Here is a 13303-nt window from a genome sequence, read left to right as displayed (position 1 = left end):
GCGCAAGAGTAGTGGAAGATTCGAATTTGCCGCCGAAATCGGCGGCCATATTGAAGCCGCATCTGACTTGGCGTCGTCTGCTTCTCCATGCCCATTGAGTTAGACCAGTTAGACATAAACACAAGTGATCTTTTCTGGAGTTTTGGCACGTAGAGAATCTCTTTTTACTTCTTTTTTTCGTTCACGGTCCTTTGCCTTATACACTGGAATTAATGCAAGTGTGATGAAACTGCATTGCACCACAACCATTGACCATTTCACCATCTTTTAATTGGTACTATACATTACATTTATGAGTTTCATGATGGGTTGTTAAAAACAAATCTCTTCTTATCGCAGTTTATTGATTAAAAACAACGTTAACTTCGTTTTCATAACTTCACCGAAAAATGGATGGAAGCATTACAATTGCTAATGAAGTGGTATCCAAAGAGCAGTCTTGTTTGGCACAGGATGTGAGGTCAGAAAATGAAAGTGTGCAAACTGGGACGAGCGGTTCCAGCTCATCAGCCTCTAGTCCAATGCCTGTGGAAGATCTGGGTCCCGTGTTTGAAGTCAAGGGTATCCGTGCCACCACAGACTCCTCTGTCTTGACGTTCAGAATCTCCAGACTCAATGATCCCGAAAGCAGAGACTCTGGGTGGGAGGTGACCAGAAGTGCAGAGGAGTTTGAGGCCTTCAACCGGTTGATTCTCGATTGCCAAAAGTTTGGTGGCATGATATTCCCACCATTGCCACCACCCATAGAGTCCAAGTACGAAGAAAGTTTTCTGGAAGCCCCCATAATCCATCGGAAACAGGTTGAAAGGTAATCATATTCTCACTAACTGACATAAATCACACGATCCAATACATGTTTTTTGTGTTTTTCCTTCCTAGATACCTCCAGTTGGTTTCTTCTCACCCCATTCTGGGGAGGTCGCAAGCCCTGGCGGATTTCCTATCGCCGACTTATGTGATGGCTGAGAAATCAGGGCGCAAAGGCTTCTTCTCGAAAATTGCTGAGAGCTTTTCGGGGTCTTCCCAGCCGGCCAAAGTCCCCCACCGAGACATTGAAGAATTCTTTCAAAACGAACGCGACTGGTCAGCCAACTACTCTGTCCATTTGAAAACCACGTTGAACGCCGTACTGACCGTGATCTATTCGGAAAAGAGTAACACAATTTCAATTGTAGACACGAGAAACTGGTTCATGCGTGGATTAATGCGGGTTTTCTTATTCCTTTTTTCCATTAGAAATCATCGGACAGTTGAAGCATCTGTGCACAGCGTTATCGATGAACGCCCCGAGTTGCTACCAGCAGGAAACGGGTCTCATCCATCACCGTCTGCATTCCAAAATGGCAGATTCATTTTTAAATATCCAGGTAGGATGATTACATTCTTGTGGCCGCTGGGCGTCATAGCTCATTATAGACTTTGAATGGAGAAATTTGGTCGATTGACTGGGCTTCCATTTTCTCCTGTGTCCACCTCAAACACGTTAGGATTTGACGGAAGACGGACTGCAGCGAGGCTTGTGTGATTTCTATTGCATCTGGGACCTGTACCTGCAATACCTGGCCAACGAGCAGCTGATGCTCAACCGACGCACGGCTCTGCTCATCAACTACGAGAACTGCAACCGCAACTGGGATAAGGCCAAAGCCCACAAACGAGATGAGGTACATTTCTCTCTCTTTTTGTCTCTTCCCACCTTGTCGCATATGTGACAACTGCCAACGACCGTTTCAGTTGACGCACATTCGAGTTATCGTCATTTTCCTTGCCATTTTCCTCGTCAATCATCTCCGTTAGTCAAAGAACAAATCTGTCCCGTTTTGGGTGTCCCGTTTCTTTCGCTGGCGCATCACTTTCCTTCCCCCCTTATGTGACACAGCAGGAAGAAAAGCGTTTCTCTCTCTCGGCTGTGTGCGGAGATTAAATGACGTCCGTTTGAAAAAAGTGCCGTTTTGGCCATTCATTTTTGTTGTTTTCCATTCCGGCATCCACCATGTGTTTCAAGAGTCATCTGGAATCTTTCTTTTTCTTCGGCAGAGAGAGTTAAAGGAAAGAGAAGAAGAATGTATTCTTCTAAATTCTACCCGGCGGGGGTTGTTGGATGGATATAACGGAGCATCACCACTTGTGAGCGAGCGAGCGTCATTGGTGCGTAGAGAACTCGCGTCAGCTGCTGCTGTTTTTCTTGTTCGGCCTAAGGTTATCAACCCTCTTTCCACTCTCTGCTTTTTCCTACCGACACCACCACCACCATGTAGGTGTGTGTGTGTTTGGTTCTTTTCTATTTGATTGGATGTTTAAGGATTTTTTTAAAAGTTGTCAAAACCAAAGAAAAGGAGGAGGATGTTTACCGTTACGCTTCTCCAGCTTCTTCCATTCGACCGGGAAATATAATAATATGCAGTGACAGGTTGTATTTTTGACACGGCATTTCGCTCGTTTTGGGTTTTTCAAATTTGGCGCCAGCCTCGTTTGTTCGTTGATGTTTTGGTGGCTGCTTCTTTGAGCGAGAAAATCAGTAGGTGCATTGGCATCGTGTGAAATCTCGACACCTTGTTTGTCGACAACTCGGAAGTCCCCGGAAGTCCCGCGTTGCCAGGACGTTGTCTTTTGCGTGTGACTTTCGATTTCCCACTTCGTTTTGTCGAATTTTTATTTTTAAAAAATGGAGAGGGGAATTTGGTTAATGAAATGAAAAAATCTCTCGATTGTAAGGGGGCTGCGCAGGTGTTGTAATGATTCGATAAAGAGTAGTAGGAGGAAGTTTAGCGGTTGTTGTTGTATTAAATGGTCGTTGCTCTGATGCAGCGGTGAAAAATCATCCGCCGACCAAACATTTTTCTGGATATGGTGAGCTGGGTTTCTTCGACACATTCCCAGCACCCGGACTATTAAACGTTTTGTTGTTGACTTCTCTCTGGGCTCCGTTGATGGCACACGAGCATTACGCCATTGCTCAAAACGAACGCGTATGGGAAATACAAAAATCGAAATGAAATTACCAAGGGAAAATACAATTGACTTGTGAAATCAAACGGTCCAGGCTCCGGTAAAAGTCTAAAAATATCAACGCGAGTTGATTGGTGCAGTTAAATCGTCAATGGTTAGGAAGGAACAGGTGGTTCAGGTCTCACAATGTAGATGATTCAATCGAAATAGAAAACAGATTGAAGAGAAACAAGCTACACTGAATAATCAAAACAGTAAAATAGAAAATGAGCAATCAAGTCCAAGTCGTGACGAACGTTTCTGTGTTAACAGTGACTCGTCTCGGAAATTTCTCTTTAGAAAAGAGGTGAGGGAGGTGGTCTGTTGAACGCTAAAGGTAAAAAGGTGTTTTATTTCTTTTCTTTTTTATTTATTTCTTATTTCATCTGCCAAAACTTTTGGAGAGAATTGAAGGGGGTCGATGGTCTTGTATTGCATCTCCGTCACGGCCGGCAGAGTTTTCTCTTCTTCTTTTTCTCATCGGCAGCTGAGTTGTTGTGTACTACTTCCTCCTCCAGCCTGCCCAGCCAACACCCCCCTCGAGCGGATTGGGGTGGTAGGAGGAGGAGCGCTGAGGTCTTTTGCCCGACCGCACTGATTCCAACCGATATCTCTTTCTTATCTCCCGGCCACTCTCTCTCCAGTCCCGTTGTTTCTTCTCGTGTAGTGTGTGTGGGTCCGTTTCTTTTTTTTTCGTGAAAGAAGAAGAACGCACGCCGGCTGGCCAGACGAATTCCACGTACACCCCCCTTTAGGGCGGAAGAGAGGAATCACAGGGTTAGCGGCATGGAACCAACCACCACCACCACTACACTGACGCTGTGGCCATCTAGCTCCTAATGACATTGGCCAGCTACCGATCGGTCAGACTCAGAACGTCCTAGACCGTCGGCCAGTGTCCAACCACCACCGTAAATCCCAGTCTCTCTTCGATTGATAGTGCATCTTTGATTTGAATTTTTGGTTTAAATTGTGTGGCGCTGATTTGAATTTTTTGAAAAAGTTTCAAGTGGACAAACTGGGGGAGAAATTTATTTTGGTTATTTTTGGATAATGCCTTCCGGAATTCGATTTTTGATTTTGTGAACAGTTTTTGAGTTGAAATCCAACATGTTGAGAGTGATTGTCGTACTATTGGCAGTGGCCGCCGGATTGGCATCCGCCGAATCGGCCGATGCGGAAGAGGTTGTGACGGCTCGATCTGACAAGTCCATCTTCACCATTCGAGTCGATCAGAAAGGTTCTTCTTACATAATCCATCCGGATCTGAGCCGGATGGAAGCGGAAGCTTTGCTCATGGCCTCCAGGGCCAACAGCACGTCCTTTTTCTACAACGTGACTGGACTGACGGCCGAATCCTCATCCGCCGAGGAAGGCCGGGCCTCGCCCAACTATCAGACGACGTCCAGTTCCAAATTTCTGGAAGCCCTTTTGAGTAACATTAAAACTTCTACTCCGCCCATGGTGCCGTCGACGGATCAGGCGACGGCCCGGCACGATACGGAATGGGTCGTCCACAATGGCGACGCCATTAGCGTCGAGGACGTCACCCATAAAGTGTTCCACGCTGCCACCAATCGCGTCTCGGCTCAACAGACCCATCATCATCATCATCATCATCTTCGCCATCCGCTTTTGGGCGCCATGCCGGTGGTCCACAAGCCGGAACAGCTGATTCCGTCGTCACTCGTGAAAGCCCACCAGCCACCACCACCACCACCTGGCGCTGGATTGCCGACGTCAACTGCTCACACGACCACAATGAGCCGGCCAGTCATTGAGAAAAGAATAGGAGCAATGCCGCCGCTTCCGGCTAGAACTCAATCCGCATCGCCACCTCGCCCGGTACGTCCAGCAACGACGACAACAGCAACAACTAGAAGGACGACGACACCATCAACGACGACAGTTCAACGAGCGGAAGATCCGAATTTGAGATCCATCCAGGCCAAGCCGGAAGAGGAGCAAGAATTTTACTACGAGGAATACGAGTACGACGATGAGGAGCCGACCAGTACGACCCAAAAGTCAACGACAACCAAATTGTCGAGGATTCCGTCATCTTCGACGTTGACCAAAAAGGCCACGATCGTCAGCCTTCCGGCGAGACCGCTTCCGTCGACATCGACGGAAAGAGATCGAGCTCCTCCGCCCGGAATGGCCTACATTCCGTTGAACAAGGTCCTGGCCAATAAGAACGGCATTCTCACCCTGTCCAAGATCAACACGACCCTGCCGCCTTTGACGACATGGAGGCTTCCGGAATACACGATCAAGACGGGCGGATCCTCCCTGGGCGGAAATAGCGTCAACAGCAGCAGCCTCCTAACTAAAACGGAGCCCATGTCGTCATCTTCATCCACGACTAAACCCACAACAACAACAACAACTACAGCCAAAACAACTACCAAATCGACTACATCGACAACAACTTCCAGGCCGACGACGACGACAACCACCAAAGTGAAATCGACGACGGAATCGTTTGATTTGGCCGATTTTTTCGCCCGGGTGGCCGGAGAAGCCGGTGAATTGCTGATGGAACCTTCCATTCCGGCAGCCAACACCAGACCGAACGCCGAAAGTTCCATTTTGGGCACCTTGTTCTCCTCCCAGACGGACAAGAAACGCAAAGACGGGCCGGAAGAAAAAGTCCGTCTTAATAATAATTCCGGCCGTCCGAGCGGGAATCTCCGACCACCGCAACGCAGTGGCAGCGTTCACAATTTGAACCGACCCGGTCTCTTCTCCGCTTTCAATCCCCCGCCTTTTCATCCGGAATCGATCCAGCGAGGCAATCCAGAAGCCCATCCGAAATTTCCGGTCGCCACCGGCGGTTTCCGGCCGATGGTCGAGTCCGGGAAAAACGAGAAACGAAACGACGAAGTCGGTCACCACGCCAGGCCCAACACAGACGCCCTCATTCCGCTCTACGCCAGTCCCGAACGTCCGGCCCTGGCCGGAATCGTCCGGGTGACTGAACCGCCTGGAGAAGTTGACGTCATCACGGCTCCATCCCAGTGGAATTTGATCGTCAAGTCGAGTCTGACGTCATCAGACAAGAGCAAACCGCCACCCGATGTTCCAATTCCGGCCGTCTCCTTATCCCATCGTCACGGTTACATCATCGATGAAGTCGAGTCTTCGGAAGGATCGGAATCCGTCGTTGATCACGAGTCAGACACTTTGGGTGGAGACGGACTGATGCAGCACCAGGATTCTCCGTCGAGACTGGGCGTGGCCATCGATTACGACTCACCCCAAACCGCTTCCGGTGAAGGAGTCAAATCTCATCCGTCAACTGCTGCTCCGCCTTCCGACTACGTTTCGTACGAAGACTACGAAGATTATGCGGATGAGCCTCTGCCGGAGCCGGTGGTCAACCGCACGACGTCGAACTTTGATCGACGGAAGTTGGTCATTCCGGAAGCGGTTCCAACCACTACGGCTCCATCCAAACTGCCTCCGCCGCCTTACGGCGTCTTCAATTTGGGTGACATGGAAGAGGAATCGTCTCCACCTCCTGCTGGCGCTTCCAGCTCGGAAGAAATGGAAGGATTCGGGGCGGCCTTCCCGGAATTGATTAGCAATTCCGTCCGGCGACTTGGAGCGCCGACGTCGATCCCCACCAATCCGCCCAGAGGCGACGAGCAGCCGCCTCGACATTATTTGGACGTCGAGGAGAAGCGTCCGGAAGTGTTCCAGTCGGAACAGGCCATCGACGCTTACGACAAGAAATTCCGGACTGTTGAAGTCGACGCCAACACGCCCGTCAACACCACCACTCTTCCGCACGATTCTTTCGGGTCGGGTCACAACAGTTCCGCTTCCGGCGAACTGAGCGGAGCCGCCTTGACTTACATTTTGATCGGCACCTTTGGCGGATTGAGTTTGCTCTTCCTGTGCGCCGTGGGATTGACGATCCGCTGCCGGAAGCGTCGGTTCATGTTCAGCACCTTCGCCACGTCGGTGATGCGCGGCCGGCGCGGTGGCCAGGACCTGGAAAGTCAATCGGGCAGTCCCAACGCTCTGACTGGACGCCGGATCGCCAACCAAACGATGGCATCCGCCGGATCGGTCAGCAAGGGCGAACTGGCCGGCGAAGCGGCCACCCACAAGCTCGGCTCCTGGTTCACTGGGCGGAATTCCGTCAGCAGCTTGCACGGAGGATCGCAGGTCAGCCGCGGGACCCGCAAACTGCGCTCGGAAGTGGCCCTGCCCAGGACCACGCCCAACACTCCCGGCGGCCGGGCCTCTTCTTCCGGCAATAAAACGGTGACCACCCGAGCCTATTTCACCGACGGAAGGACCGGATCGACTCGTGACCTCATCACCACCAACTCGTCGACGACCAGCGCCTCATCCGACACGTCGGGAGCCGAAACGCCGGACGTCCACTCGCCGGAATCACCTCGGACGCCTCACCGGAATTCCTGGCTGCACACGTCTTACTCGATGAAGGATCGCGGCAATAGCCTGTCGGAATTGCGCGACTCTTCCTACTATTGTCTGACGAGGGATCAGGGCGACGAGGTGTCGTCGGATGGCGAGCGCCCGCGATCCACCAGCGCCACGGTCCGCTCTCCGCTCCATCACTTCCGGTCGGCGGAAGGGCTGGACTCTATCGAATCGATTCCGCCTGACCTTCCGCCCAAGCGCCAGCAGCAGCAGCAGCGGTTCTCGATGGGCGACTCGATGTCGACCGTCGACCCGATGGGCTCCCACTTGACGATCCAGACGGAAGCATCCGTCACCAGCAATTGGGGCTCGGTCGAAGATCGGCTCATTTGAATAGGGCGTTGAACGTTTTAAATTTCCACACTCACTTTTATTTTCCCCACAACACAACGTGATCATTCCGGAATTCCGCTTTTTTTTCTTTTTTTCACTCTCACAATATTTGGGGGTTCCACACGATGCGGTTGTCTCCCATAGCAACCAAACACGGGCTTATGCGTTTTTTTGTTTTGACTCTCTTTCACGGAAACAGGTGTGCGGCTTTTTTTGGTGGCGGCTGATTTCAACTTTTTTGTTTTTCCCACATTTCACAATTATCTGAAAATTTTTTATCATCGAGTCTGGCACTTGATGATTTTTCTCTTTCTCACCATTTATAGCGACCGTTTACAATTTTTGAAAAGAATTACGTTGATTTGATGTGTTATTACTATTTTTAGCCATTGACAATTGTCGGCTCGCATTTTCCTTTTTGTTCGTGTTTCTTGAAAATGCCCGTTGATTCAGAAACAAAATAGGGGTGGAGAAAACGGGAATGCGTGTAAACTAATATAACTGAACTCCCCCCCTACCCCGCCTTTCACTCTCGATTCGAACCTCCCGCCATCCGCGCCGGGTTGTAATAAAACGACATAAATACATTTGTTACCAAGTGAACTGCTTTAGCCATTAGCTTGTCCAACTGTGAATGAGAATCTGATTTGCTTTTGATTGAACGCACACATTTTCAGGCTGAAGCGGCCAAAAAGGCGGCCGAAACGGCGTTTGAGGAGTGCTCCGACGCGGCCCGTCACGAGGTAAGTCCCGACCACTTTTGTTATTTTTCTTACCCTTTTTTGTTTGCCAATTTTTGCGTTCACGTTCCCCACTTTTTTTTTGTTTTCGGGAGTTTCTCGTGCGACTCGATCAAACGTTTTGATGGCGTTTGGCCTTGCCGGATGGGAATCAGTGGATTGCGAGACGGCCGGAATCCGGATGGATCGACTTTTTTTTATTTTGTTTTCCCATCACTCAGTCGAGCCCAACCCAACAAATTCGCCATCGATTGGGTTGACATGTTGACCTTGACGGGTCGATTGTAGTGGCCGGCTATTTGGTTGTTGTGTCCACGTGAAAGAGGCGGCGACGGAGGACCAAACTATCGATAGATTCCGCATTTCTTTTTTTCCTTCCTATTTGCGTCACTGGCGTCGAATAACTTTTTGTGTGTTGGAACGGCCATTGTCCGTCCGTCCGTCCTCCTACACATTTCAAAACGAATTCCACGTAGTTTAGTTAAACTTGGCCAGCGTCGATTCGATCCGGTCTCCCGTTCCAAGTGGACGAACTTTGATGTATAAATTGTAATTATTTCGTACATTAGCAGACCGTATAGCGTTTGTTGGCTTATTCTCTCTAACCCCCCGAGGCATTCCGATGCTGTTGCATTAAATCATTTCTCGTAATAATAACGGACGACGTGCTGGCAGCCGTTCCACTATTCCGAATCTGCTGGCCAACATCTGCAGTAGCCAAAATAATTTTTCTACCGCACTTTTTCTGTTTTTATTATTTCTAAAGTAATAAGGAACTTCTTTGGTACACTTGAAAGGAAATTGCTGGGCAGCAGTGTATAGCCTGGTTATTATTATTTTCGGTTGTGCCGTTTTGGTGAATTGTTATTGCTTTGAAGTGAGGCCCTATAAGAGAAAATGGCGTTCAAAGTTGTCTAAGGAGGTGTGGTGAGACGTAACGGGTGATGATCTCTGCAATGTGTCTTTGTGTTTGTGTGTGTCGTTGTTATGATGTAGATCAAGGCTTTCCAGAAGCAGAGGGTCCAGGAAATGCGCTTGAACCTGACACAGTTGGCCAGGAGTGAATTGGCCAGAGCGCGCCAAATCAGAGCCGCTCTGCAACGGGCGCTGGATCAAGCCCGGCTCTTCCCAGTTCCGGATGACCCTCATCTCTCTTCGTTCTACTCTTAAAATATATTCGTCCGTGAACTAAAAAATTAAAAATCCAGTCGATGGCATTCCCGAACGAAATCCAAAAAAACAAATCTGCATTCCACACCCTAACCAATTAACTCTGGAATTTTGTTTTGGTCTTTCGTCTAATCAATTTTGTTTTCTAATCGTCATTTTCTTTTCTTTTTTTTTGTAAGTCTGATGTGTTGTTGTTGTTGTTATCAACAACAACGACACATTTTTTCTCTTAACTCTCTCATCTCTTTCTGGCCTCCGAACAAAAATTCTTTAGTCATGTCATTTGTTTTCGCGAAAAAAACCAAAATCTGTCAGACAAGTCATTTTTCATTCTTCTTTTATACCCCCTCCACTTTTGCTGTTGTTTCATAATATTGAATCTACTAGTAAATTATGTTAAATAATGAAATAATAAAAAAAAATGTCAAATTTCATTTCCACTTTGAATTTGAACTGTTAATGTTTGCGCTTCCGGCCATTATTTTTTAAACTCGGAAGCGCAAAGAATGACAGATATTTAGAAATAGCGCGTGATCACCATCTGTGTGGGATGGCCGTGAAAAAATTCGGCAAACGCCAAAACAAATTCAAAACGACTCGACTCTATAGAGTAGAGACTCTGCAGCAGCGGGCAGGCGCCACACCATTAACGGATGGGTGTATTCCGGTTCGGGAGTCTAAATTTAAAACACGATGACGCACTGCAATAGTTGGTGGGGTAGGGGGGTTGGGCGACAGAATAAATAAATGAAAAATCCGGAATTGGTTGGTTTCTCTTGTGTTTACTCGTTTTTTGTTTTTTAATTTTTTTATTTTTCCAGTTGTGTCGGGAGTCGTTTGCGCAGGCGTTTGATATTTCATACCGGCGGTTGCATACGACTCGCCCCAACTATTTTCTTCCGTTTCTTCTTCTTTTTTCCCCCCACTCGGCTCTTGTGTATTCCCTATTCAAAAGGTGTGTAACGTCGTTGTCGGGATGGTTTGGCCGTCAGTCGAGTCGTCAACGTTGATCCTGCAGGACCGATCCCGCTACCTACCTCAATCTGTTTTGTTCGGGTACTTGACGGGGTTTATTTCGGGTAACAGTTTGAGTTTGAATTGGGGCGGGAACGACAATAGATCCTGTTCGTGATCCAGAGGCCCAATAGATTATCTAATCGAATTTGAGAGTCTCAATTGAAAGAAAGAAAAATATGCCGTCGACCAGTTGGCGTTCGCATTTCCTACCGTCGTGCAGCGTCGGCGAGCTGCAGGAAATCGCCGACGGCATGACGGGATTCGTGCTGCCAGCCGATCCGGCCAACGAAGTCTATCCGGGAGTTCTACTCGGTGATGCGTGAGTTTTTCCATTTTATTATATTTTGTGTACCGTTTCTTCTTCTTTTGGCAACAACAACAATTTCATTCCTCTCTTATTCCGTTAAGTGCATTGTGATATGACGTAATGGCCACTAACCCAAGTGATGCGGTGACTATTTCTCCTTTTCTGAATGGTTTTTGTTGCGTCTATACTCTATAGTCCGACGGCGTTATCCACTTACAAATTGAACCAACTCGGCGTGACTCACGTCGTTAACGTGGCCCAGGCACCCACCATCTCCATGTACCCGCCGTCCGACACTTTGAAACATTCCAAATGGCAGGACTGGGGCGCCGTCGGCGGATTTGTCCGCACTTCCGAGGTGCCAATTTTGATCTAAAATTTTAACTGTTAATTTTGAAAATTTCATAAATTTGTTTTATGATTGGACCAGGCCTATTACAGGCACGTCGGGATGGAATTCCTGGGCATTCCGGCCTACGACACCATCACCTTCAATTTGTCGCGATACTTTTACGAGGCGGCCTGTTTCATTGACGAAGCCCTTCGATCCGGAGGTGATTGACAATCATTCAATTTTTTAAATTTGTCGATGACATAATCGATTTTGTTTGGTACTAGGCATCGTGTTGGTTCACTGTCACGCGGGAATTTCTCGCAGCGCTACCATCGTCGCCGCTTTCCTCATGATCAAACGCGGGATGACGGCCCAGGAAGCCATCAGAGTCATCAGGTTCGTTCATTTCTTCTTTTTCTTTTAAAAATCTAAAAGGAATTTTTAACTTTGGTCCTACCGTCGTAAGATTTGGGGGGGAGGCCTTGGGGGCAATCTGAAAATAGCTATTGAGCCTCGGCTAAAATGTTTTTTTTCTCTCTCTTTATTTTCTCTTGTGTGTTGTGTGTGTCGGCTGGAAATTGTTGTCAGGTCGCGACGCTCGATCCGTCCCAACGCCGGCTTCATGCAGCAGTTGTGCGACCTCAATGAGACCCTGCTGGGCGAGAGGAGGCGGGCCAGAGCCGATCTGGTGGCCGCCGCTAGAAACGGCAACACCTCGGTCGCTGTCCTTTGAAAAAAAAAACATTTCTGATACCAACAAAACAATCTGAAACAAATTTTGGGTTTTTTGTTGTCGTTCGTGTATGTCAACGTAATGTGAATTTTCGTGAGTTTTTCACTGAAATCCATCATCGTCGTTTTTGATGTTTTGTTCCGGGGTTCTCTCTCTTCGACATTTCCTTCCTCTTTTTACAACTTTGCTGCTTCCTATTGTCTTTGTAACTGTAACACACTCACGTTTTTATGGGCCAATACAATCAAGCCGTTGATGTCGTATAACAGCTGGTCTGCTGGTCCCCCCTTCTCACCACCATCTTTTACACCCGGAAATAACCGGCAAACTCTCAAGACAATCTAGTCAAATGAAGTTAGGCCGCTAGTATACTTAATTACTTTGATTTTTGCTCAAACCCAAAAGACTTACAAGACCGTGAAAGAGCTCGTGTTCAACTCGTACATTGTATAAGTTTGTTTTTCAAAAAGAAGACCGTCTCTTTTGTTGTTGGCTATCGAATGTCACGTGGCTTTACGTTACCAAACTTTACGAAGAACGTCATTTCAATCGTCGTCGTCTCAGCTGTAAAGAAAACAATAGTTTTTGTTTATTTTTTCTCTCTGTAGGGTAAGACGACCTCGAGGGACTCTGGGACTTTTCTTCTTCTTCTGTTGCCTCTCTGCATCTATTTTATTTTTTAAATAATGTTTTATGCCAAGATGAACATGCGACCGTGAGTCAGGCAAACCCGCCATTATTCCCCATAGCATCAGCTAGAAGAGACGAAACAAAACAAAAGTCGATGGAAAACAGTTTTTTCACAAGTTTGGTGATGGTATAGACGTGGTTAACTATACGCCCCTATATACTATTTCGCCCTTGGCAAAGTGCAAAAGTGGGAAAAAAAAAAAAAAAAAAATGATTTGATGTAACAAGAATATAGCGTGAGCGAATAATCGAAATCCCGCCGGAGGATTCACCACGGGGGATTTTAAAAGGTTTGACTCCCCGCGAGAGATTCCCCGGCTCTTCATTTTGTGTTGTACGCGTTATCACGCGATCGCATCAATTACTCATTGCCGCCATATCCACACTCTATAATTTCCCGAGTTTTAAATTACATCAATCATGGGTATCAGCAGAAAAACCAGTTTCTTTACTACCATCATCAATTCAAAAACTTTGAACTTATAGCGGTTAACTATTTTATTTGAATTTTAAATTTCGCGGGGATTTTTCAA

At 47.6% G+C, this 13303-nt stretch overlaps 2 protein-coding genes across 3 annotated transcripts; both read left to right on the top strand.

Moving 5' to 3' along the window:
• Positions 1 to 77: 77 nt before the first annotated feature.
• On the top strand, positions 78 to 10871 carry LOC124190814 (sorting nexin-6-like). Of its 2 annotated transcripts, none has more exons than XM_046583680.1 (7): positions 78 to 274; positions 340 to 808; positions 880 to 1154; positions 1237 to 1367; positions 1488 to 1664; positions 8457 to 8522; positions 10511 to 10871. In XM_046583680.1, exons 2-7 carry the CDS (start codon positions 390 to 392, stop codon positions 10697 to 10699), a joined length of 1257 nt encoding a protein of 418 aa, XP_046439636.1. In that variant the 5' UTR covers positions 78 to 274; positions 340 to 389; the 3' UTR covers positions 10700 to 10871. The 2 variants fall into 2 exon arrangements, with proteins under 2 accessions (XP_046439636.1, XP_046439637.1); XM_046583681.1 differs by lacking the exon at positions 10511 to 10871 and adding an exon at positions 9516 to 10123.
• An 11-nt stretch (positions 10872 to 10882) lies between these two features.
• On the top strand, positions 10883 to 12346 carry LOC124190815 (dual specificity protein phosphatase 3-like). The gene is made up of 5 exons (XM_046583682.1): positions 10883 to 11025; positions 11209 to 11371; positions 11444 to 11567; positions 11632 to 11743; positions 11936 to 12346. Exons 1-5 carry the CDS (start codon positions 10883 to 10885, stop codon positions 12078 to 12080), a joined length of 687 nt encoding a protein of 228 aa, XP_046439638.1. The 3' UTR covers positions 12081 to 12346.
• Positions 12347 to 13303: the final 957 nt, after the last annotated feature.

Source organism: Daphnia pulex, chromosome 3, assembly GCF_021134715.1.
Source record: "Daphnia pulex isolate KAP4 chromosome 3, ASM2113471v1".
In the NCBI taxonomy this organism is placed as follows: domain Eukaryota; kingdom Metazoa; phylum Arthropoda; class Branchiopoda; order Diplostraca; family Daphniidae; genus Daphnia; species Daphnia pulex.
This window is presented reverse-complemented; position numbering and strand designations above follow the sequence as displayed.

What these genes read in the sequence shown, in the direction of transcription:
- LOC124190814 (XM_046583680.1), top strand. Translation starts at nt 390, where the DNA reads ATGGATGGAAGCATTACAATTGCTAATGAAGTGGTATCCAAAGAGCAG. An exon ending in CATCGGAAACAGGTTGAAAG is followed by an intron (nt 809 to 879) that starts GTAATCATATTC and finishes TTTCCTTCCTAG; the next exon opens with ATACCTCCAGTTGGTTTCTT. An exon ending in AAGCCCACAAACGAGATGAG is followed by an intron (nt 1,665 to 8,456) that starts GTACATTTCTCT and finishes ACACATTTTCAG; the next exon opens with GCTGAAGCGGCCAAAAAGGC.
- LOC124190815 (XM_046583682.1), top strand. Translation starts at nt 10,883, where the DNA reads ATGCCGTCGACCAGTTGGCGTTCGCATTTCCTACCGTCGTGCAGCGTC. An exon ending in GGAGTTCTACTCGGTGATGC is followed by an intron (nt 11,026 to 11,208) that starts GTGAGTTTTTCC and finishes TATACTCTATAG; the next exon opens with TCCGACGGCGTTATCCACTT. An exon ending in GAAGCCATCAGAGTCATCAG is followed by an intron (nt 11,744 to 11,935) that starts GTTCGTTCATTT and finishes AATTGTTGTCAG; the next exon opens with GTCGCGACGCTCGATCCGTC.